Source organism: Oncorhynchus tshawytscha, linkage group LG05, assembly GCF_018296145.1.
Source record: "Oncorhynchus tshawytscha isolate Ot180627B linkage group LG05, Otsh_v2.0, whole genome shotgun sequence".
NCBI classification, from domain to species: Eukaryota; Metazoa; Chordata; class Actinopteri; order Salmoniformes; family Salmonidae; genus Oncorhynchus; species Oncorhynchus tshawytscha.
In genome coordinates, this window is record NC_056433.1 from 80,333,021 (window position 1) to 80,360,781 (window position 27,761).

Genomic DNA, 27,761 nt, shown 5'->3' on the forward strand with positions numbered 1-27,761 from the left:
ATCTTCACAAGGTCCTTTGCTGATGTTCTGGGATTGATTAGCACTTTTCACACCAAAGTACGTTAATCTCTAGGGGACAGAACGCGTCTCCTTCCTGAGCGGTATGACGGCTGCGTGGTCCCAGGGTGTTTATACTTGCGTACTATTGTTTGTACAGATGAACATGGTCCCTTCAGGCATTTGGAAATTGCTCCCAAGGATGAACCTGTAACGTCTTTCTTCCTGGGAAGGAGAGGCGGACCAAAACGCAGCGTGGTTAGAGTTAAACATCTTTAATAAAGACGAATACCGAGAACACTACAAATATACAAAACAATAACTGTGAAAACCGAAACAGTCCTGTGTGGTGAAACAGACACGGAAATAACCACCCACAAACCCCAACAAAAAAAACAAGCTACCTAAATATGGTTCCCAATCAGAGACAATGACTAACACCTGCCTCTGACCATATCAGGCCAAACACAGAAACAGACAAACTAGACACACAACATAGAATGCCCACCCAGCTCACATCCTGACCAACACTAAAACAAGGAAAACACACAAGAACTATGATCAGAACGTGACAGAACCAGACTTGTGGAGGTCTACAATTTAAATTTTGAGGTCCTGGCTGATTTCTTTTGATTTTACCATGATGTCAAGCAAAGGGGCACTGAGTTTGAAGGTAGGCCTTGAAGTACATCCACAGGTACACCTCCAATTGACCCAAATGATGTCAATTAGACTGTCAGAAGCTTCGAAAGCCATTACTTCATTTTCTGGAATTTTCCAAGCTGTTTAAAGGCACAGTCAACTTAGTGTATGTAAACGTCTGACCCACTGGAATTGGGATACAGTGATTTATAAGTGAAATAACCTGTCTGTAAACAATTGTTGGAAAAATTACTTGTGTCATACAAAAAGTAGAAGTCGGTCGTAACCGACTTTCCAAAACTATAGATTGTTGAAAAGAAATGTGTGGAGTGGTTGAAAAACGAGTTTTAATTACTCCAACCTAAGTGTATGTAAACTTCCGACTTCAACTGTACATGACTAATGTTTTGATAAGAATTAAGTAGTTTTTTGACCCCCGTTGGTAATCCATGTATGTAAAATATGTTGGTTGTTTAGGGTTAAATCGGGGCAGATTCCAGTCTGACACTTATGTTGTCCTGAAAAGTCCCTTACTAAAAATGCTGCTATACCTTATTTGAAAATGGACTTTTATCTCATAATGCCAGTAGTGTGGTTCCAAAGGTTGGGAAGCCTCAGATTAAGCCATCTATTTGGTTACTGCAAATGATCACCCGAGGTTTACACAATGAATGAACCCTTTACGGGAATACTTTATTTATTCAGTAAAAGAAAAACAATTTAGACCCAGTTTCCACATTCAGAGACATTCATTTAAAACATTAGCTAGACTTATTTTCACAATAAAAGTATGTTTTTGATTAAGTTCACCATTTCATCAACACAATACCCTTATTGAGTGCAATGGTTTCAGGTTCACCAGTAGAATAGAAAGGCTATGTATAATCAATGCACACTTTGGGTTTCATCTTGTAAATAGTACACAGTGGGTTTGGCAATGGAAATATCTAGATGCCAGGAAATGTGCAATGATAAAAATTCCCAACAAAACATTGTAATGATTCCAGTCCTAACTCCCTCCCTCAGGCTTAGTTGTTTGTCTTTCACAACATACCCTCGGTGCCTCAACCACTTGTCCTTGTCCCCCATCCCCTCCCCTCCTCGCCTTTCTCCATTTACAGTTATCCTCTACTGGCTCCTACAGCCTGTGGCTCACTGCGTTACAATACAGGACATGTGTTACCTGTGCTGTGTGTTGCTGTTGAGTTGCGTGGACGGACTATGACTTGAGAGGGCTCTGGCAAATCATTAACCGACAGGAGTTAATTTAACTACTGCAACTCTGTCTGTGACCCAGAACATCCAAACACTCTCGCAGGTGACAGACAATAGGTGATGAAGTCAAAATGCGATTGATAACTCTCGGCTTTGTCTTTGCACTATGGTTGTGTACACTCAGCTTTGTGAAAGGTCAAGGTAAGATGTCTCTGCCTGAGTGAAATATTACAAATAGAAGAAGTTATGTGTGGTTTGTGTAATGTTCCATGTATGCATCCCTGAGACAGCTTTTCAGGTTCACAGTTGTGATCATGTTGAAATCAGCTTGCTGCCGGTTCTTTCTAACATTTGGAAAAAATAGTGTTTGACCAGATACAATTACATTGTTCTCTAAATTATTTTTCTGTAAATTATTTAACAACCGTCTTTAAGCACGCTTATAGTGAAGGCACTCCACATATACTGCCCTTACACAAATGACTAATGATTGGTTGAAATAAATTGATAATAAGATGATTGTTGGATCTGTTTTGTTAGACTTCAGTGAAGCCTTTGATATTATTGACCATAATCTGTTATTGAAAACTCTCGTGTTATGGCTTTACATCACCTGACACATTATGGATTGAGACCTATCTACCGTATCTAATAGGACACAGAGGGTTTTCTCTAATGGAAGCTTCTCTAAAAGATGTCAAGTGTGGTATTTCGCAAAGCTTCCTAAGACATAGCCCTTTACTATTTTCGACTGCAATGCACTACTCAGGGTAGTGCGTATGGCCCAGTACATCACCGGGGCCAAGCTTCCTGCCATTCCAGACCTCTATACCAGGGGGTGTCAGAGGAAGTCCCAGAGCAGAGCGCCAAGTCTAGGTCCAAGGGGCTTCTAAACAGCTTCTACCCTAAGCCATAAGACTCCTGAACAGCTAATCAAATGGCTACCTACACTATTTGCATTGCCCCCCCCCCCCTCCTTCTACGCTGCTGCTACTCTCTGTTATTATCTATGCATAGTCACTTTAATAACACTACCTACATGTACATATTACCTCAATTACCTCGACACCAGTGCCCCCGCACATTGAGTCTGTACCGGTACCCCCTGTGTTTCGCCCCACTTTTGTTATTTACTGCTGCTCTTTAATTATTTCTTATTCTTATTTCATACTTTTTTTCGTACAGGCAGCAGTAGCAATAGTAGATTTAGTAGTTGTAGTAGCCGCATTATTAGTAGCAGTAGTAGATTTAGTAGTAGCAGCGGTAGTAGATTTTGTAGTAGTAGATTTAGTAGTAGTAGCAGTAGTTGTAGTAGTAGTAGCAGCAGTACTTTTTTACTAATGATCTACCACTAGCCTTAAACAAAGCTGTGTGTCTATGTAACCAGAAGATTGAACATTATACACTTCAGCACCCACAGCTTCACTGCAAGCCTAAACAAAGAGTTGCAGTCAGTTTTAGAATGGGTGGCTAGTAATAAACTAATCCTGAACACCAAAAACCTAAAAAACTAAATAATTGTATTTGGTACAAGTCATTCCCTAAGTACTAGATCTTAGCTGAATCTTCTAATTAATTATGTGACTGTTGAGCAAGCAGGGGAAACTAAACTTCTTGGTGTTACCTTAGATTGTATACGGTCATCATCAAGGCATTTTATTAAATTGTTGTTAAAATGGGGAGAGGTCTGTCTGTGGTAAAAAAAATATGCTCTGCAAAATATGCTCTGTACATCTGTACTATTATCTGGTTATAAGGTCAGGTGCCCCAAAGAAGGACAGAGGAAAGCTGCAGCTGGTCCAGAACAGAGCAGCACACCCTGCCCTTCACAGTACACAGAGAGCTAATTTCAACAATACGCACACCAGTCTCTGTTGGCTCAAAGTAGAGGAGAACATTCTGTATAATCAACTAACATACAGTTCTGACAGACATACTTACCCCACCAGACAAGTCACCCCGGGTCTCTTCACAGTCCCCAAATCCAAAACAAATTTAAGACAACGCATATATAGAGCCATGGTAATGTAACAGTATAACTTTAGACTGTCCCCTTGCCCATACCCAGGCGTGAACCAGGGACCCTCTGCACACATCAACAACAGTCACCCACGAAGCATCGTTACCCATCGCTCCACAAAAGCCGCGGCCCTTGCAGAGCAAGGGGAACCACTACTACTTCAAGGTCTCAGAGCAAGTGTCGTGACCGATTGAAACGCTATTTAGCGCACACCACCGCTAACTAGCTAGCCGTTTCACATCCGTTACAGTAGCATGGAGCTCTTCCATCTAAATGACTCAAACAAACAGCTAAATTAGCATAAAAAAACAATGAAACGTCACCTAACGTCACAACGCCTCTCCCCTATCTTGACATAAATAACATGTATGTATATGTAGTACTGATATAATGCATGCAAGTGTCTCTCATGTTTTGTCACTACAGGACTTGTTAATATTATTCTTATTTTAAATGTATGTTGTTCAGACCTTGAGCTGTTCTTGTCAATTCATGTTCTGTATTATGTCAGGTTTTGTTTTGTGTGGACCCAGAAAGAGTAGCTTCTGCGTTAGCAACAGCTAATGGAGATCCTAATAAATAAATCAAATGATATTATTTGATAGATATGATGGGTTTAAAGCATCACCTTTGACATTGCATATGTTGAGATGTTTTAATAAGCCTGAATCTATTGTGCATTCTACTGTTTATTGTGTTACTTATGCCTGTACCTCTGTGTACCTCACAGTTTGTTTCCGAAAGGATGTTTCAGCGATTCCTGAAGCTAAAAACGTGGACATTTCCAACCTAGAAGACACTGCAATTGACAAAACAGTGAGGTTATCCTGCGCTATTGGCTACGTAGGTTTCGTTAGACTCAAATGCGGCAGTAAAGGATGGAGTAAAGATGGTGGTCGAAAATGTGAACGTAAGTCTATGCCCTTCGTGTCACGCCCTGACCATAGTTTGCTTTGTATGTTTTTAGGTTTTGTTTGGTCAGGGTGTGATCTGAGTGGGCATTCTATGATGGATGTCTAGTTTGTCTGTTTCTGTGTTTGGCCTGATATGGTTCTCAATCAGAGGCAGGTGTTAGTCGTTGTCTCTGATTGGGAACCATATTTAGGTAGCCTGTTTTGTTATTGTGGGTTGTGGGTGATTGTCTATGTGTAGTGTTTGTGTCAGCACTATTGTTGATTAGCTTCACGGTTGTCATTTTGTTGTTTTGTAGTGTTCAGTTTTTTCAAATAAAATGACGAACACTTACCACGCTGCATATTGGTCCTCCGATCCTTCTCGCTTCTCCTCGTCAGAGGACGAAGACAGCCGTGACACTTCGCTTGTTTAAACTGAGCTTTAGAATTACTTATGATGTGCATTGCATTTGACAAATTACCTTTTAAAGTAAATTCTGATTACAAAATTATAATTTACCGTATGAGAAATTCCATATTGCAGATCATGAATTGTGAATTATACTAATTATACTACATACTATATTATGTTGGACCAATATGGTTTTGTTGAACGTCCTTTTGGCAAAAATCAGCCTTTGGGCTAAATCTCTGTTATTGTTTGCAGCTAAGTCATGTGGACATCCAGGAGACACACCAAATGGAGACTTCCATCTTTCGATTTTGGACGATTTTGTCTTTGGAGCTCAAGTTCTGTACCAATGCAGAAAAGGGTAGGGAATTTTCTGTTGCTGACTGTTACATGCGAAATCTTTTCTCTGATTATTTCAACCCTTCGAAGGTAATCTGCTGCTCATGCTACTACTGCCACTACTACTACTACTGCTACTACTACTACTACATCTACTGCCGCTACTACTACTACTAAATCTACTACTAAATCTACTACTACTGCTACTACTAAATCTACTGCTACTACTAAATCTACTACTACTGCTACTACTACTACCACTGCTACTACTACTGCTACTACTACTACTGCTGCTACTACTACTACAACTACTGCTACTACTACTAAATCTACTACTACAAAATCAACTACCGCTGCTACTACTAAATCTACTACTGCTACTAATACTGCTGCTACTACAACTACTAAATCTACTATTGCTACTGCTGCTGCTACGACTACTACTGCTGCTACTACTACTACAACTACTGCTACTAAATCTACTACAACAAAATCTACTACCGCTGCTACTACTAAATCTACTACTTCTACTACTACTGCTGCTGCTACTGCAACTACTACTGCTACTACTACTACTGCTGCTGCTACTACTACCACTGCTGCTACTAATACTGCTGCTACTACTACTACTAAATATACTACTACTACAACTTCTGCTACTACTACTACCACCACTACAACTACTGTTTTTACTGCTACTGCTGCTACTACTACCTCTACTACTACCTTTACTTCTACTACTACTACTACTACTGCTTCTACAGCTGCTTCTACAGCTACTTCTACTGTTTCTACTGCTACTACAGCTACTACTGCTACTACTACTACTACTACTGCTACTACTAAATCTACTACTGCTACTAATACTGCTGCTACTACAACTACTAAATCTACTATTGCTACTGCTGCTGCTACGACTACTACTGCTGCTACTACAACTACTGCTGCTACTACTACTACTGCTGCTGCTACTACTACCACTGCTGCTACTAATACTGCCGCTACTACTACTACTACTAAATATACTACTACTACTACAACTTCTGCTACTACTACTACCACCACTACAACTACTGCTGTTACTGCTACTGCTGCTACTACTACTACTACTACTACCTTCTACTACTACTACTACTGCTTCTACAGCTGCTTCTACAGCTACTTCTACTGTTTCTACTGCTACTACAGCTACTACTGCTACTACTACCTCTACTACAACTACTGATACTACTACTACAACTACTGCTGCTACTACTACTACTGCTACTACTATGTCTACTACTGCTACTACTACTACTACTACTACCACCACCACAACTACCGCTGCTACTGCTGCTACTGCTACTACTACGTCTATTACTACTGCTACAACTACAACTACTACCACCACTATAACTACTGCTGCTACTACTACCTCTACTACTACTACGACTATTACAACTACAACTACTACTGCTACTACTACTACTACCACCACTATAACTACTGCTGATACTGCTACTGCTGCTACTACTACCTCTACTGCTACTACTATTTTTATTTATTTATTTTATTTTACCTTTATTTAACCAGGTAGGCAAGTTGAGAACAAGTTCTCATTTACAATTGCGACCTGGCCAAGATAAAGCAAAGCAGTTCGACAGATACAACGACACAGAGTTACACATGGAGTAAAACAAACATACAGTCAATAATACAGTATAAACAAGTCTATATACAATGTGAGCAAATGAGGTGAGAAGGGAGGTAAAGGCAAAAAAGGCCATGGTGGCAAAGTAAATACAATATAGCAAGTAAAACACTGGAATGGTAGTTTTGCAATGGAAGAATGTGCAAAGTAGAAATAAAAATAATGGGGTGCAAAGGAGCAAAATAAATAAATTAATTAAAATTAAATACAGTTGGGAAAGAGGTAGTTGTTTGGGCTAAATTATAGGTGGGCTATGTACAGGTGCAGTAATCTGTGAGCTGCTCTGAAAGTTTGTGCTTAAAGCTAGTGAGGGAGATAAGTGTTTCCAGTTTCAGAGATTTTTGTAGTTCGTTCCAGTCGTTGGCAGCAGAGAACTCGAAGGAGAGGCGGCCAAAGAAAGAATTGGTTTTGGGGGTGACTAGAGAGATATACCTGCTGGAGCGTGTGCTACAGGTGGGAGATGCTATGGTGACCAGCGAGCTGAGATAAGGGGGGACTTTGCCTAGCAGGGTCTTGTAGATGACATGGAGCCAGTGGGTTTGGCGACGAGTATGAAGCGAGGGCCAGCCAACGAGAGCGTACAGGTCACAATGGTGGGTAGTATATGGGGCTTTGGTGACAAAACGGATTGCACTGTGATAGACTGCATCCAATTTGTTGAGTAGGGTATTGGAGGCTATTTTGTAAATGACATCGCCAAAGTCGAGGATTGGTAAGATGGTCAGTTTTACAAGGGTATGTTTGGCAGCATGAGTGAAGGATGCTTTGTTGCGAAATAGGAAGCCAATTCTAGATTTAACTTTGGATTGGAGATGTTTGATATGGGTCTGGAAGGAGAGTTTACAGTCTAACCAGACACCTAAGTATTTGTAGTTGTCCACGTATTCTAAGTCAGAGCCGTCCAGAGTAGTGATGTTGGACAGGCGGGTAGGTGCAGGTAGCGATCGGTTGAAGAGCATGCATTTAGTTTTACTTGTATTTAAGAGCAATTGGAGGCCACGGAAGGAGAGTTGTATGGCATTGAAGCTTGCCTGGAGGGGTGTTAACACAGTGTCCAAAGAAGGGCCGGAAGTATACAGAATGGTGTCGTCTGCGTAGAGGTGGATCAGAGACTCACCAGCAGCAAGAGCGACCTCATTGATGTATACAGAGAAGAGAGTCGGTCCAAGAATTGAACCCTGTGGCACCCCCATAGAGACTGCCAGAGGTCCGGACAGAAGACCCTCCGATTTGACACACTGAACTCTATCAGAGAAGTAGTTGGTGAACCAGGCGAGGCAATCATTTGAGAAACCAAGGCTGTCGAGTCTGCCGATGAGGATGTGGTGATTGACAGAGTCGAAAGCCTTGGCCAGATCAATGAATACGGCTGCACAGTAATGTTTCTTATCGATGGTGGTTAAGATATCGTTTAGGACCTTGAGCGTGGCTGAGGTGCACCCATGACCAGCTCTGAAACCAGATTGCATAGCAGAGAAGGTATGGTGAGATTCGAAATGGTCGGTAATCTGTTTGTTGACTTGGCTTTCGAAGACCTTAGAAAGGCACGGTAGGATAGATATAGGTCTGTAGCAGTTTGGGTCAAGAGTGTCCCCCCCTTTGAAGAACGGGATGACCGCAGCTGCTTTCCAATCTTTGGGAATCTCAGACGACACGAAAGAGAGGTTGAACAGGCTAGTAATAGGGGTGGCAACAATTTCGGCAGATAATTTTAGAAAGAAAGGGTCCAGATTGTCTAGCCCGGCTGATTTGTAGGGGTCCAGATTTTGCAGCTCTTTCAGAACATCAGCTGAATGGATTTGGGAGAAGGAGAAATGGGGAAGGCTTGGGCGAGTTGCTGTTGGGGGTGCAGTGCTGTTGTCCGGGGTAGGAGTAGCCAGGTGGAAAGCATGGCCAGCCGTAGAAAAATGCTTATTGAAATTCTCAATTATGGTGGATTTATCAGTGGTGACAGTGTTTCCTATCTTCAGTGCAGTGGGCAGCTGGGAGGAGGTGTTCTTATTCTCCATGGACTTTACAGTGTCCCAGAACTTTTTGAGTTAGTGTTGCAGGAAGCAAATTTCTGCTTGAAAAATCTAGCCTTGCTTTTCTAACTGCCTGTGTATAATGGTTTCTAGCTTCCCTGAACAGCTGCATATCACGGGGCTGTTCGATGCTAATGCAGAACGCCATAGGATGTTTTTGTGTTGGTTAAGGGCAGTCAGGTCTGGGGAGAACCAAGGGCTATATCTGTTCCTGGTTCTAAATTTCTTGAATGGGGCATGTTTATTTAAGATGGTTAGGAAGGCATTTAAAAAAAATATCCAGGCATCCTCTACTGACGGGATGAGATCAATATCCTTCCAGGATACCCCAGCCAGGTCGATAAGAAAGGCCTGCTCGCAGAAGTGTTTCAGGGAGCGTTTTACAGTGATGAGTGGAGGTCGTTTGACCGCTGACCCATTACGGATGCAGGCAATGAGGCAGTGATCGCTGAGATCTTGGTTGAAGACAGCAGAGGTGTATTTAGAGGGGAAGTTGGTTAGGATGATATCTATGAGGGTGCCCGTGTTTAAGGCTTTGGGGAGGTACCTGGTAGGTTCATTGATAATTTGTGTGAGATTGAGGGCATCAAGTTTAGATTTTAGGATGGCTGGGGTGTTAAGCATGTTCCAGTTTAGGTCACCTAGCAGCACGAACTCTGAAGATAGATGGGGGGCAATCAGTTCACATATGGTGTCCAGAGCACAGCTGGGGGCAGAGGGTGGTCTATAGCAGGCGGCAACGGTGAGAGACTTGTTTTTAGAGAGGTGGATTTTTAAAAGTAGAAGTTCAAATTGTTTGGGTACAGACCTGGATAGTAGGACAGAACTCTGCAGGCTATCTTTGCAGTAGATTGCAACACCGCCCCCTTTGGCAGTTCTATCTTGTCTGAAAATGTTGTAGTTTGGAATTAAAACTTCTGAATTTTTGGTGGTCTTCCTAAGCCAGGATTCAGACACAGCTAGAACATCCGGGTTGGCAGAGTGTGCTAAAGCAGTGAATAGAACAAACTTAGGGAGGAGGCTTCTAATGTTAACATGCATGAAACCAAGGCTATTACGGTTACAGAAGTTGTCAAAAGAGAGCGCCTGGGGAATAGGAGTGGAGCTAGGCACTGCAGGGCCTGGATTCACCTCTACATCGCCAGAGGAACATAGGAGGAGTAGAATAAGGGTACGGCTAAAAGCTATGAGAATTGGTCGTCTAGAACGTCTGGAACATAGAGTAAAAGGATGTTTCTGGGGGCGATAAAATAGCATCAAGGTATAATGTACAGACAAAGGTATGGTAGGATGTGAATAAAGTGGAGGTAAACCTAGGTATTGAGTGATGAAGAGAGAGATATTGTCTCTAGAAACATCATTGAAACCAGGAGATGTCATTGCATGTGTGGGTGGTGGAACTAATAGGTTGGATAAGGTATAGTGAGCAGGACTACTACTATTGCTGCTACTACTACCTCTACTACAATTGCTACTACCACTACTACAGCTACTACTACTGTGTCTACAGCTACTACTGCTACTACTACTACTGCTACTACCGCTACTACTACTACTACAACTACTGATACTACTACAACTACTGCTGCTACTACTACTGCTACTACTACTACGACAACTACTGCTACTACTACTACCACCACTACAACTGCTGTTACTGCTACGTCTACTACTACTACTACTACTGCTACGACTACTACCACCACTATAACTACTGCTGCTACTGCTACTGCTGCTACTACTACCTCTACTACGACTACTACCAATACAACTACTACTACCACCACTATAATTACTGCTGCTGCTGCTACTGCTACTGCTGCTACTACTACCACTACTACTACCACTACTACTACTGCTGCTACAACTACTACTACTACTGCTACTGGTACTACTACTACTGCTACTACAACTACTACCACTACTGCTGCTACTGCTACTACTATTACTACAACTACAGCTACTACATCTACTACTGCTGCTACTGCTACTACTACTGCTGTTACTACTACTAAATCTACTACTGCTACTACTACTACATCTACTACTGCTACTAATACTACATCTACTACTGTTACTACTACTGCTACTACTACTGCTACTGCTACTACTACTACTACTTCTACTAATACTGCTACTACTACTACTACTGCTACTACTACTACTACTGCTGCTACTACTACTACTGCTGCTGCTACTACTGCTACTACTACTACTACCACTACAACTACTGCTGCTACTACTACCTCTACAACTACTGCTACTACAATTGCTGCTACTACCACTACTACTGCTACTACTACTACGACAACTACTGCTACTACCACTACCACCACTACAACTGCTGCTACTGCTACTACTACGTCTACTACTACTACTGCTACTACTACTACCACCACTATAACTACTGCTACTGCTGCTACTACTACCTCTACTACGACTACTACCACTACAACTACTACTACCACCACTATAATTACTACTGCTACTGCTACTGCTGCTACTACTACCACTACTACTACTGCTACTACAACTACTGCTGCTACTGCTACTAATATTACTACAACTACAGATACAGCTACTGCTACTACTACTGCTGCTACTGCTACTACTGCTGTTACTACTACTAAATCTACTACTGCTACTACTACTACTACTAAATCTACTACTGCTACTACTACATCTACTACTGTTACTACTACTGCTACTACTACTGCTACTGCTACCACTAATACTACTACTTCTACTAATACTGCTACTGCTACAACTACAACTACTGATACTACTACTACTGCTACTACTGCTGCTACTACTGCTGCTGCTACTACTACTACCACCACTACAACTACTGCTGTTACTGCTACTGCTGCTACTACTACCTCTACTACTACTACTGCTGCTTCTACAGCTGCTTCTACAGTTACTTCTGTTTCTACTGCTACTACTGCTACTACTACCTCCACTACTACAACTACTGCTACTACTACTACTACCGCTGCAACTGCTGCTACTGCTACTACTATGTCTACTACTACTGCTACAACTACAACTACTACTGCTACTCCTACTACCACCACTATAACTACTGCTGCTACTACTACCTCTACTACTACTATGACTACTACAACTATAACTACTACTGCTACTACTACTACCACCACTATAACTACTGCTGCTACTGCTACTGCTACTGCTGCTACTACTACCGCTACTACTACTACAACTACTATGACTACTACTACCACTACAACTACTGCTGCTACTACTACTACTGCTACTACTACCTCTGCTGCTACTACTACCTCTACAACTACTGCTACTACAATTGCTACTACTACTGCTACTACCACTACTGTTTCTACAGCTACTACTGCTACTACTACTGCTACTACTGCTACAACTACTGATACTACTACAACTACTGCTGCTACTACTACTGCTACTACTACTACGACAACTACTGCTACTACTACTACCACCACTACAACTGCTGCTACTGCTACTACTACGTCTACTACTACTACTACTACTGGTACTACTACTACCACCACTATAACTACTGCTGCTACTACTACCACTACTACTACTACTGCTACTACTACTACTGCTACTACAACTAATATCACTACTGCTACTACTATTACTACAACTACAGCTACAGCTACTGCTACTACTACTGCTGCTACTACTACTATATCTACTACTGCTACTACTACTACTAAATCTACTACTGCTACTACTACTACATCTACTACTGTTACTACTACTGCTACTACTACTGCTGCTGCTACTGCTACCACTACTACTACTACTACTTCTACTAATACTGCTGCTACTACTAAATCTACTACTGCTGCTGCTACTGCAACTACTACTGCTACTACTACTACTACTGCTGCTACTACTACCACTGCTTCTACTAATACTGCTGCTACTACTACTACTAAATATACTACTACAATTACTGCTGCTGCTACTACTACAATTACTGCTACTACTACTACTACTGCTGCTGCTACTACTCCTACTGCTACTACTGCTGCTGCTACTACTACTACCACTGCTGCTACAACTACTGCTGCTACTACTACTACTACTAAATATACTACTGCTGCTACTACTACTACTAAATATACTACTACTGCTTCTACAGCTACTACTACTGCTACTACTACTACATATACTACTGTTACTACTACTACTGCTGCTGCTACTGCTACCACTACTACTACTTCTACTAATACTGCTACAACTACAACTACTGCTACTACTACTACTGCTGCTGCTGCTACTGCTACTACTACTACTGCTGCTACTACTACTAAATATACTACTGCTGCTACTACTACTACTAAATATACTACTACAATTACTGCTGCTGCTACTACTACAATTACTGCTACTACTACTACTACTGCTGCTGCTACTACTAATGCTACTGCTGCTGCTACTACTAATGCTACTACTGCTACTACTGCTACTACCACTACTACATCTACTACTACTGTTTCTACAGCTACTACTGCTGCAACTACTGCTACTACTGCTACTACTACTACCACCACTACTGCTGTTACTACTACTACTGCTACTATTACTACCACCACTACAACTACTACTACTGCTGCTACTGCTACCACTACTGCTGCTACTGCTACTACTACTACTACTACTACTGCAGATACTGCTGCTAATACTACTACTGCTACTACTACCTCTACTACTGCTACTACTACTGCTGCTACTACTACTACTGCTACTACTAAATCTACTACTACTGTTACTACTACTGCTACTACTATGACTGCTACCTATCAAATATTGTGTTTTTATAAAGCCCTTTTAACATCAGCAGATTTCAAAGTGCTTATACAGAAACCCAGCCTAAAACCCCAAACAGCAAGCAAGTCAGATGTAGAAACACGTTGGCTAGGAAAAACTCTAGATAGAGAGAATTAGAGTGAGCATACTTACAGCAAGTTCACACAGGACACCAGATAAGACAGGAGACTTTAATCAAACTGACCCTAACCCCTTGACACATAGACTATTGCAGCATTGATAATGGAGGTTGAGACTGCTACCGCTGCTACTAATATAACTACTATTAATGCTGCTACTGCCACTATTACTACTGCTGCTACTAATATTACTACTGCTGCTACTAATATTACTACTGCTGCTACTAAAATTACTACTGCTGCTACTAAAATTACTACTGCTGCTACTACTATTACTACTGCTGCTACTACTATTACTACTGCTGCTACTAATATTACTACTGCTGCTACTAATATTACTACTGCTGCTACTAATATTGCTACTGCTGCTACTAATATTGCTACTGCTGCTACTATTACTACTGCTGATACTACTATTACTACTGCTGCTACTACTATTACTACTGCTGCTACTACTATTACTACTGCTGCTACTACTATTACTACTGCTACTAATATTGCTGCTGCTACTAATATTGCTACTGCTGCTACTAATATTGCTGCTGCTACAAATATTGCTATTGTTGCTACTAATATTACTACTGCTGCTACTACTATTACTACTGCTTCTACTAATATTACTACTGCTGCTACTACTATTACTACTACTGCTACTAATATTACTACTGCTGCTACTATTACTACTTCTGCTACTAATATTACTACTGCTGCTACTACTATTACTACTGCTGCTACTAATATTGCTGCTGCTACTAATATTGCTACTGCTGCTACTATTGCTATTGCTGCTACTAAAATGACTACTGCTGCTACTAAAATTACTACTGCTGCTACTATTATTGCTACTGCTGCTACTATTACTACTGCTGCTACTAATATTGCTGCTGCTACTAATATTGCTACTGCTGCTACTAATATTGCTGCTGCTACAAATATTGCTATTGTTGCTACTAATATTACTACTGCTGCTACTACTATTACTACTGCTTCTACTAATATTACTACTGCTGCTACTACTATTACTACTGCTGCTACTAAAATTACTACTGCTGCTACTATTACTACTGCTGCTACTAATATTGCTACTGCTGCTACTAATATTGCTACTGCTGCTACTATTACTACTGCTACTAATAATATTACTACTGATGCTACTAATATTGATACTATTAATGCTGCTACTGCTGCTACTATTACTACTGCTGCTACTAATATTGCTACTGCTGCAACCATTACTCCTGCTGCTATTATTACTCCTGCTACTACTACTATTACTACTGCTGCTACCAATATTGCTACTATTAATGCTGCTACTATTACTACTGCTGCTACTACTATTACCACTAATGCTGCTACTGCTGCTACAATTACTACTGCTGCTACTAATATTACTACTGATGCTACTGTTAATGCTGCTACTACGGCTTCTACTATTAATGCTGCTACTACTGCTGCTACTACTACTATTACTACTGCTTCTACTAATATTGCTACTATTAATACTGCTACTACTATTACTACTGCTGCTACTAATATTGCTACTCTTAATGCTGCTACTGCTACTACTGCTGCTGCTACTATTCCTACTGCTGCTATTAATATTGCTACTATTAATGCTGCTGCTACCAATGTTGCTACTATTAATGCTTCTACTGCTACAACTGCTACTGCTACAACTGCTGCTGCTTCTATTACTACTGCTGCTACTAATATTACTACTGCTGCTACTAATATTACTACTACTGCTACTAATTTTGCTACTATGAATGCTGCTACTGCTACTGCTACTATTACTACTGCTGCTACTAATATTGCTACTACGAATGCTGCTTCTGCTACTATTACTAATACTGCTGCTACTAATATTACTACTCCTGCTACTAATATTGCTACTGTTAATGCTGCTACTACTGCTGCTACTACTATTGCTACTGCTTCTACTAATATTGCTACTATGAATACTGATACTACTGCTGCTACTACGATTACTACTGCTGCTACTAATATTGCTACTATTAATGCTGCTGCTACTAATGTTGCTACTATTAATGCTGCTACTATTGCTACTGCTGCTACTAATATTACTACTGTTGCTACTAATATTGCTACTGTTAATGCTGCTACTATTGCTACTGCTGCTACTTTTGCTACTACTGCTACTAATATTACTACTGTTGCTCCTAATATTGCTACTGTTAATGCTGCTACTACTGCTGCTACTACTATTGCTACTGCTTCTACTAATATTGCTACTATTAATACTGATACTACTGCTGCTACTACGATTACTACTGCTGCTACTAATATTGCTACTATTAATGCTGCTGCTACTAATGTTGCTACTATTAATGCTGCTACTATTGCTACTGCTGCTACTAATATTACTACTGTTGCTACTAATATTGCTACTGTTAATGCTGCTACTATTGCTACTGCTGCTACTTTTGCTACTGCTGCTACTAATATTACTACTGTTGCTACTAATATTGCTACTGTTAATGCTGCTACTACTGCTACTACGATTACTACTGCTGCTACTAATATTGCTACTATTAATGCTGCTGCTACTAATGTTGCTACTATTAATGCTGCAACTGCTGCTACTTTTGCTACTGCTGCTACTAATATTACTACTGTTGCTACTAATACTGCTACTGTTAATGCTGCTACTACTGCTGCTACTACTATTACTACTGCTTGTACTAATATTGCTACTGTTACTACTGCTACTATTAATGCTGCTACTACTGCTGCTGCTACTATTACTACTGCTGCAACTAATATTGCTACTATTAATGCTGCTACTGCTGCTACTATTACCACTGATGCTACTAATATTACTACTGCGGCTACTATTACTACCGCTGCTTCTAATATTACTATTGATGCTACTTCTATTGCTACTATTAATGCTGCTACTATTACTACTGATGCTACTAATATTACTACTGCTTCTCCTAATATTACTACTGCTGCTACTAATATTGCTACTGTTAATAATGCTACTACTGCTGCTACTACTATTACTACTGCTGCTTCTAATATTGCTACTCAATGCTGTTACTGCTACTAATATTGCTACTATTACTGCTGCTGCTACTACAGCTACTAATATTGCTACTGTTAATGCTACTACTATTACTACTGCTTCTACTATTATTGCTACTATTAATGCTGCTGCTACTAATATTGCTACTATTAATAACGCTACTACTGCTGCTACTACTATTACTACTGCTGCTTCTAATATTGCTACTCAATGCTGCTACTGCTACTAATATTGCTACTATTACTGCTGCTACTGCTACAAATGCTGCTGCTACTATTACTACTGCTGCTACTAATATTGCTACTATGAATGCTGCTACTGCTACTACTGCTGCTGCTACTATTACCACTGCTGCTACTAATATTGCTACTATTAATGCCGCTGCTACTAATATTGCTACTATTAATGCCGCTGCTACTAATGTTGCTACTATTAATGCTGCTACTGCTACTACTGCTGCTACTACTATTACTACTGCTGCTACTGCTGTTAGTAATAGTGCTATTATTAATGCCGCTACTGCTTCTACTGTAAATTATCATTCTTAAAGTATAACAAACCATTAAATGCCTGTTCTCCAACTTGTCTCAGTTACCAAATGGTGACCAGGTCCAGACATCGGACCTGCGTGGAACAAGGCTGGGACAGCGCACTCCCTATATGTGAAGGTAAGAAGTGATATATTCTGTCAAGAACATAGACTCACCCTACATTGTATAACAGATTAGACTTTGTATCTTGTATTAAGATAATGTAATCAAAATGACTTTTGAGTTGATTAAGCTTACCCAGATGTCTTCCCAACACAAGTATCTTAGTGCATTGGCAGGTAATAATGCATAATTTAACCAACATAACAAAGCCAGAATATCTTGATACAAGACAAATTATTTTTAAGCATTTTCTGGGTAAGAAAAAAATTTGCAGTGTAATGAAATCTACAAAATCGTTGATTCCACTGCCAGTGGCTGGATCCTATATGCTAATTACAGTGGCTTGCAGAAGTATTCACCCCCCTTGGCATTTTTCCTATTTTTTTTGCCTTACACCCTGAAATTAAAATAGATTTTTGGGGGTTTGTATCATTTGATTTACACAACATGTCTACCACTTTGAAGATGCAAAATATGTTTTATTGTGAACCAAACAAGAAATAAGACAAACAGAACTTAAATCTTAATTGTAATCAGAGGGCTGATATAAAATTATTCATGTCAGTCTCTCTTGGCTAAGAGTTGAGGAGAAACTGACTGCATCACTTCTTCTTTTTACAAGAAACATTAATGTATTGAAAATCCCAAATTGATTGCATAGTCAACTTACACACAGCTCTGACACACACACTTATCCCACCAGACATGCCACCAGGGATCTTTTCATAGTCCCCAAATCCAGAACAAATTCTAGAAAACTTACAGTATTATATAAAGCCATTATTGCATGAAATTCCGTTCCATCTCATATTGCTCAAATAAACAGCAAACCTGGTTTCAAACAACAGATAAAGCAACACCTCACGGCACAACGCCTCTCCCCTATTTGACCTAGATAGTTTGTGTGTATGTATTGATGTGTAGGCTGTGCCTTTAACTGTATGTAGTTCAGTCCTTGAGCTGTTCTTGTCTATTAATGTTCTGTATTACGTCATGTTCTGTGTGGAACCCCAGGAAGAGTAGCTGCTGCTTTTGCAACAACGAATGGGGATCCTAATAACATACCAAATACCATCCATCATTCCTTCAATTCTGACCCGTTTCCCAGTCCCTGCCGATGAAAAACATCCCCACAGCATAATGCGTGTTCTCGGGGTGATGAGAGCTGTTGGGTTTGCACCAGACATATTTTCCCTTGATGGTCAAAAAGCTAAATTTGTGTCTCATCTGACCAGAGTGCCTTTTTCCATATGTTTGGGGAGGCTCCCACATGCCTTTTCGCGAACACCAAACGCGTTTGCTTATTATTTTCTTTAAGCAATTGCTATTTTCTGGCCACTTTTCCATAAAGCCCAGCTCTGTGGAGTGTACTACTTTAAATGGTCCTATGGACTTATACTCCAATCTCCGCTGTGGAGCTTTGCAGCTCCTTCAGGGTTATCTTAGGTCTCTTTGTTGCCTCTCTGATTAATGCCCTCCTTGCCTAGTCTGTGAGTTTTAAATAATGGATTTAATGGTGCTCCGTGGGATGTTCAAAGTTTCTGATATTTTTTGTATAACCCAACCCTGATCTGTACTTCTCCACAACTTTGTCCCCGACCTGTTTGGAGAGCTCCTTGGTCTTCATGGTGCCGCTTGCGTGGTGGTGCTTAGTGGTGTTGCAGACTCTGGGGACTTTCAGAACAGGTGTATATATACAGAGATCATGTGACACTTAGATTGCACACAGGTGGACTTTATTTAACTAATTGTGTGACTTCTGAAGGTAATTGCCTGCACCACTTCTCCGTTTTTTAATTTTTTGAAAAATGTAATTCTTTTCATTTCACTTCACCAATTTGGACTATTTTGTGTATGTCTATTACATGAAATCCCCCCCCAAAAATCTATTTAAATTACGGGTTGTAATGCAACAAAATAGGAAAAACGCCAAGGGGGATAAATACTTTTGCAAGGCACTGTATGTATTCTCCATGTTGTGTGTTTTTCACAGCATTGAAATGCCCAGTGATTCAAGCCAACGACAACGTTGTGGTCATCGGAAACAGTGAGGATGCAACCTATGGAAATGTGATCCAGTTTGAGTGCCAATCAAATCACATGGTACTCAAAGGATCGTCTGAAATTGACTGCAACGATAAAGGAGAATGGAGCAGCACAGTCCCAACATGTGAAGGTAAACTGCGGCTACTGTAGGTAAAGATACACTATACAAATGTATGTGGACACCGCTTCAAATTAGTGGATTATTTCAGCCACATTAGATGCTGACAGGTGTATAAAATAGGTCACACCACCATGCAATCTCCATAGAAAAACATTACCAGTAGAATGGCCTTACTGAAGAGCTTAGTGACTTTCAACATGGCACCATCATAGATTGCCTCCAACAGGTCAGTTTGTCAAATCTCTGCCCCGCTAAAGCTGCCCCGGTCAACTGTAAGTGCTTTTATTGAGAAGTGGTCCTCAGTTGCAACTACACTACCGAGTTCCAAACTGCCTCTGGAAACAATGTCAGCACAATAACTGTTCATCGGCAACTTCATGAAATGGGTTTCCATGGCTGAGCAGCCGCACACAAGCCTAAGATCACCATGTGCAATGTCAAGTGTCGGCTGGAATGGTGTAAAGCTCATCGCCATTGGACTCTGGAGCAGTGGAAACGTGTTCTCTGGAGTGATCAATCACACTTCACCATCTGACAGTCCGACGGACAAATCTGGGTTTGGCGAATGCCAGGAGAACACTACCTGCCCCAATGCATAGTGCAAACGGTAAAGTTTGATGGACGTGGAATAATGGTCTGGGACTGTTTTTCATGGTTCGGGTTAGGCCCCTTAGTTCCAGTGAAGGAAAATCTTCAGGCTACAGCATACAATGACATTCTAGACAATTCTGTACTTCCAACTTGGTGGCAACATTTTGGGGAAGGCCCTTTCCTGTTTCAGTATGACAATGCCAACTTGGACAAAGTGAGGTACATATAGAAATGGTTTGTCGAGATTGGCGTGGAAGAACTTGACTGGCCTGCACAGAGCCCTGACCTCAACACAATCAAACACCTTTGGGATGAATTGGAATGCCGACTGCAAGCCAGCCCTAATCGCCCAACAAAAGTGCTCGACCTCATTAATGCTCTTGTGGCTGAATGGAATCAAGTCCCCGCAGCAATGTTCCAACATCTAGTGGAAAGCCTTCCCAGAAGAGTGGAGGCTGTTATAGCAGCAAAGGGGGGACATCTCCATATTAATACCCATGGTTTTTGTATGAAATGTTGGACGAGCAGGTGTCCACACACTGTAGTGTGCACCACCAGGCACTATTACATTGTCACACAGAGTAACGTCCCACTAGCATACAATACAAAATCGCAATGATCCCATACTGGGGAATAGTTAATAATGACCATATAGAATGATCAGTGATTATATGTAGTGTTTTTAAAAATCCAGATTTGAATGACGGTCATCAACTCAAAAGTGTAATATTAAAACAATGATTGTATCATATTCCATTCAACAACTCGTACTGTCACACGTTGCTGTTTCTAATCATGATGACCAATCATCTGTTTAATTCTGTGCTTATTCAATTCACAGTGATTAAATGTTACGCTCCACACATAGCTAACGGTGCAGTGAGCGGGCCCCTTAAGGAAGATTACGATGAAGATGACACACTGAGATACAGCTGTAACACAAAGTATATTAAGTCTCAGGAAAGAGTCCCTAAATGCACTAAAATGGTCAACAGTGCCAACTGGAGTCCAACACCAGCATGTGAAGGTAGGAATCTGATCATCTCAGGAATCAAGAGAATGCAACTTGACATTTTAAGTCTCCTGGGTGACTCATGTCTTTAACTTTACCTTTAAGTTGATTTTTAAAATATTTTTGACATATTATTGCAAACTACTAACATAATATTTTATGTTTTTGTCTCCAAAATGCAGAAGTGAGATGTAAATTATCATTGCCACCAACCATAGGAACCAGTTACAGACCTGCTGACAGAAATCTGTTCTTGCCTGATGAACGTGTGACGGTGACCTGTGACTCAGGATTCTGGAACTCTTTCTCACATCAGACTGAAAATACAATAACATGCAAAGAGGACGGAAAGTGGTCATCTTCTACAGATTGTGAACGTATGTTCATACTGGAGAGTAAATTGTATTATGATATATTGAGAGTGTATTGGGGTTTATACAGGTAAATCACTGTGTATTACTGTACAGGTTTGATTCATGCTGACACTAAATATCTCTATCATTGTAGGGATAACATGTGGTGATCCACGTGACCCTCTTGTGAGTTCTCCCTACTACTGGCAGCGGGGTCAATTGAGAGGAACTCAGAGTTACACCTGTAGAAGCGGATTTAAAACCACAAATGCCTGGGGTGTTGCCACATGCACAAGGGATGGCTCCTGGACTCCAGAACCACTCTGTGAAGGTGCAGTTTTTTGAAGGAAGCCATCTTTGAATATCACTGCGGTTTAATTACCTTGTGCTCCGATGTTAGTTTGGACTGCATCAGAATTACATTGTTTGTCTTTCAGAGATTACATGTGACAAGCCAGATATCCTAAATGCTGTGATTAAAGACCCGAAAACAAGATACAAAATCAATGATCTGCTCACTTATGAGTGTAAGATGTATTATGAACTATTGGACAGTACTACCAGACCTACTGCTACCTGTACTACAAATGGCTGGACCAAGACACTTGGCTGTGAAGGTAGGATGACATTTACATTTCAATCATCTAAAACTCTGAGAATAAGAGTCAAGACACTGATCCAGAAGGTTTAAAGTTTACTGGAAAGAACAAGCATCAGATTTTAGCCTGTTGTTTTATTCCCTATTTGAGGATTTGGTGTGGAATTGGTAATGACATGAACATTCACTCACTTTGCTTCTCCAGATATTGCTCTGTTCAGTGCTTTTATCAAACTGACAGCTTGGCCAAAATGTAATGATATGGAAATGCTTTGTAGAACAGGTCCTCTAAGTGTGCTGTTAACTGAACGACGTGTCACAATGCGTTCTGTAATGTTTCCTGCCATTGTTTCTCCCAGAAATAAAGGGAGCATGCATCCATGTTGAGGGTATAAGGAGGTATAGACAGTGTAATCACTGTGTATTACTGTACTGGTATGATTCATGCTAATACTAAACATCTCTATCATTGTAGGGATAACATGTGGTGATCCACGTGACCCTCTTGTGAGTTCTCCCTACCGCTGGCAGCGGGGTCAATTGGGAGGAACTCAGCGTTACAACTGTAGAACCGGATTTAAAACCATTGTGTCACATTGTGTTCTATAATGTTTCATGTCAATGTTTCCCCCAGAAATAGAGGGAGCATGTATCAACCCAACTGTGATGAATGGATTCCTAGTTCAGTCAAATGAGAGGAATGTTGATCCCAGGAAAAGCAAGATATACTTTTCCTGCAATGAAGGGTTCAAACCCTCTACCGGGGGTTGGTGGGGTGAAGCCACATGTACTGAGGGAACATGGTCTGGAATAGTAGAGTGTATTGGTAAGAAAACAGATCCTCTAGAAATGACCTCTTTACAAAGTAGATCAAGAACAGTAGAATGCATTTCCCTCTGACTTGGCTATATTGGTCTGAAACTCAATCTCAATGCTCTTTCTCTCTAGATAAATCACAATGTGGCAGAATCCCTGTCATTCCCAACACAAGAAAGGTACCTCACAGTGAAGTCTATAACAATGAACTAACTGTTCAAATTGATTGCAACTTTGGATACACATCTGAAACTAAGACTATAAAATGTAAGGATGGAGAATGGCAAACACCGTTACCAGCTTGTATACGTGAGTAGTTGTTAATAGTTTTGTTCATATAATTGATTTTAATTGTATACAGTGGCCAGTCATCCTTCAATGTATGTTTACTATATGTTGGAATAGTTTGGGGGAAAGGACCCAGAAGCCCATAAGATATCATGTAATTACATAGATAGTAGTTCTGTGTCTGTACTGTGTATGATTTCTACCCACTAATCTTTCATCAATATTTTCTTCTCTTGAAGCGCAAGGCGTTCCATGTGATCCTCCACCTAAAGTTGAAAATGCAATTGTTAAAATCCTGTATAAAAATAAATATATAGAGGGATTTGAAGTGAATTATGAATGTCGCAAGTCCTTTGAAATAGAGGGACATAAAAAACTTACTTGTGAAAATGGGAGTTGGACAACTCCACCACCAACATGCAAACGTAAGTATTAATAACTGTTTGAAACTGATGCAGTAATTCAGTTTAGAGTTACTCTACTATGAACAGCACCTATTCAAACAGGGAAAAAATGATATCTAAATGGTAATTGAGATTAAAAGTTCCATATCATATAGTACCCTTTTTCTCCCCTCACACAATCAGGAATCCTTGTTAAGGCTTTGCTTGGTATTACAGAAATATCAATCTCTGATTTACAGTTTGCTGTTGTATTTTTTACTATAATTCATTATAGTGTAGTATTCCTAGATATGATAATGGGTGAGTTTCAGTGCATATTTACAGTATATAAATATCACAAATTGCCCCAGTTACATTCTCTGAATATACTGTACATTGGCCATTGACTATGGTTCTAACCATACAGTCATTCTCTGCCGCTTTTGTGTCTCTGGTACATAACTGTAATTTGATAGTTCAAACATGTGGTGCTTCACCTACAGAGTACTGTGGTAAGCCTGAGGGCACAGGGAAACAAATTCTGATTATTGACCAAGCACTAGAGAGATACAAAAATGGGAAACAAATAGACTATACATGCATTAGCCCATACAAAGGCCCTGGAGGAAAAGCAACTTGCAAGAATGGAGAATGGCACATGCCAGTTGAGTGTAAAGGTAAGCCTTACATCTATAAATACGTTTACTGTATTATCATGGTACTGTATCATTCTACAGTATTGTATTATCATGGTACTGTATCATTCTACAGTATTGTATTATCATGGTACTGTATCATTCTACAGTATTGTATTATCATGGTACTGTATCATTCTACAGTATTGTATTATCATGGTACTGTATCATTCTACAGTATTGTATTATCATGGTACTGTTTCATTGTAATTTATTTTCATGGTATTGTATTATTCATGGTATTGTATTATCCTGTTGCTATAGTGCCATTTTAATACAGTACCATGATACAATCACGATTATGCTACTGTATTGTCATGGTATTGTATTATCATGGGAGTGTATCATTGTAATGTATTTTCATGGTACGGTATTATGATCCCTGTTTAATCTAGCAAGCTGTCCTGATCCTCCTCCCATTACTAATGGAGATTTCACCAAGGAAAAGAGAGATGTTGAAGGTGTAATTACAGAGGTGTCCTACGAATGCAAAATAACGTTTACACTGAGTTCCAAAGGCATCATCAGATGTCTGAATGGAAAATGGCCGAGTCCTCCAAAGTGTTTATGTAAGTACATTATTTTCAACTGGTCTGAACATGGTGTTATATCTACATGTCAAGTGTATGTAAATGCATGAATATGTACTGCACACTAAGTTAATGAAAAAATGACTGGGTTTCATTTCCATCAGGGCAATGTGAGATTTCCACTTTTGATGCAGAGTACAATCTACAGAATTTACCCAAGAAACATAATATTGTGCACGGTGAAAAAAAGACTCTTCAATGCAAAGAGGGATATTACCATAAATTGAAACGTTATTCACCATGGAATATAGAAGAAATTGAGGTGAAGTGTGATGATGGAGAGTTACAGTATGGAGAACACATACCTATATGTAAGTTCATGTCATGTAAAGGAACACCCATCAGTGTAATCATTCTCTCAACATTAAGAGTTTAACATCATCTAATATATGGAATGCATAAGTCCAGGATGCCCTGTGAGCTATCTACTGTAGATTAATACAATAGAAATGAAATGCATTTTCTCATTTTGATCTAAACCTTTTTTTTATGAAAATCAATCCACCTGTTTGATCATATTCAATGAGGCCACTATGTGTAACCTTCTGACTGTATAACCAAAATTATTTGTTCTTTGCTTTTTAGGTAGCCATCGTTATTCTTAGGTAGACGATGAACATAATGGGTAAGTTAAATCAACCAGGAGAATGGCATGTCTTATAATCACACAAACCTTTCGAACAGTTATGAAAAGTATAGTAAAAGGTATTATGAACAGTATTAGGAACAGTATTAGAAACAGTTATGAACAGTATTATTAACAGTTATGAAAAGTATAATAAAAGGTATTATGAACAGTATTAGGAACAGTATTAGAAACAGTTATGAACAGTATTATTAACAGTTATGAAAAGTATAATGAACAGTATTGTAAACAGTATTGTATTCAATGATATAAACAGTAATATGAATAGTATGTGATGGGGTTATCAGTGAAGCAAAACAGAAACATGGAGTATAACATCACAGCAAGCAGGAGTCATTTCTCTAATCATTAAAACACAGTGAAAGTTCACATGGTTAAACACTGTCTACTCTCCTCTATAGTCGGAGCAATCAGCAGTATTACGCCACAGACTGATCTATAGTAGGAGTGATCAGCAGTATTACTCCACAGACTGATCTATAGTATTAGTGATCAGCAGTATTACTCCACAGACTGATCTATAGTATTAGTGATCAGCCGGATTACTCCACAGACTTATCTATAGTAGCAGTGATCAGCAGTATTACTCCACCGACTGATCTATAGTAGGAGTCATCAACAGTATTACTCCAGACTGATCTATAGTATTAGTGATCAGCAGAATTACTCCAGACTGATCCATAGTATTAGTGATCAGCAGTATTACTCCAGACTGATCTATAATATTAGTGATCAGCAATATTACTGCACAGACTCTGATTATCCTGTCATGTGATTTCGTTCCTACAGAGTCATGATGTTTGGTCCATCAAATGCAAGAATCCTTACAAAGACGTCTTTATGTGCAAGGAGAACATATTTGCTTTTGTGGTGTCGTTGTCACTTGTTTAATTTAGGTTTAGAAAAAATGTGAGCCATCCAGTAATGGAGCACATGAGGTGTATTTTTCATCATTTGACTTTGTACCATTGTAACAAAATAACAGTATCTTTCTAATCATCAGTCTCAGCTTCACTATAACAGTACAGCTATCTAAAGCTAGACTAAAATGGTACATTTGTTGTATTAGTACAAAGAGATGTGATTGTGTGAACATTCTATCAAGTTTATAAATTGCCTGGCTGGGCTGATGAGGCAGTGGATTGCGCAGTCAGTTGGAACAGAGTAAATAGGCATTTTAAAGTCATAGATTTAGCCGGTGGTAGCTTGTGGAATAGGCACCGGCTGGAATGCGGTTTTAACCAATCAGCATTCAGGATTAGACCGACACGCTCTATAATGTGTGAATATTCTCCTGTATCTCCCAGCTGTGTGATTCATTACCTCAAGGTGTAATATAAGTGAACAACTGTTATGATTGTAATTGACCTTATCAAGACAATAAAGCTGTGGAAAAGAGATGACACGTTGTCTCCATGAGTCTTTACAAGGCTACAGTACAACAGAATAAGATTTACAGATGTTAACCTAACAAATGCACATTAAAGCTGACAAACTATTTCTCAGGTCAGTATCACTTGTCATTGATTGTTCTTGTAAACCAGTTGTCTCTTATCATGCACCTATAGCTACTAGAGTAGATCTTCTCCAGGGTCTCAGGACAGTATAAGTAATGTCTCAGTTGGTCATGCTTTTTTGTTTTACTTCTTGCCTCTGGCAATCTCAGCTTACTGGAAGTGATTACTGGAAACTGTCTTGGACAAACACATCCATATATAATTGATTGT

The 27,761-nt window shown here is 39.9% G+C and overlaps 1 protein-coding gene across 1 annotated transcript; it reads left to right on the plus strand.

Moving 5' to 3' along the window:
• Positions 1–1,868: 1,868 nt before the first annotated feature.
• LOC112251397 (complement factor H) lies at positions 1,869–27,437 on the plus strand. Its single transcript, XM_042322457.1, has 17 exons — positions 1,869–2,055; positions 4,605–4,784; positions 5,435–5,540; positions 17,834–17,910; positions 19,889–20,071; positions 21,495–21,680; positions 21,848–22,042; positions 22,173–22,349; positions 22,456–22,635; positions 23,251–23,442; positions 23,565–23,741; positions 23,960–24,145; positions 24,607–24,780; positions 25,194–25,367; positions 25,493–25,699; positions 25,974–26,013; positions 26,824–27,437. The coding sequence occupies exons 1-16, from the start codon at positions 1,986–1,988 to the stop codon at positions 25,991–25,993; spliced, it is 2,484 nt and encodes an 827-aa protein (XP_042178391.1). The 5' UTR covers positions 1,869–1,985; the 3' UTR covers positions 25,994–26,013; positions 26,824–27,437.
• The last annotated feature ends 324 nt before the right edge of the window (positions 27,438–27,761 follow it).

Coding starts and splice junctions, on each gene's coding strand:
- LOC112251397 (XM_042322457.1), top strand. CDS start 1,986: ATGCGATTGATAACTCTCGGCTTTGTCTTTGCACTATGGTTGTGTACA. Junction 23,443..23,564: donor TGGAATAGTAGAGTGTATTG/GTAAGAAAACAG, acceptor CTTTCTCTCTAG/ATAAATCACAATGTGGCAGA. Junction 25,700..25,973: donor TGGAGAACACATACCTATAT/GTAAGTTCATGT, acceptor TTTGCTTTTTAG/GTAGCCATCGTTATTCTTAG.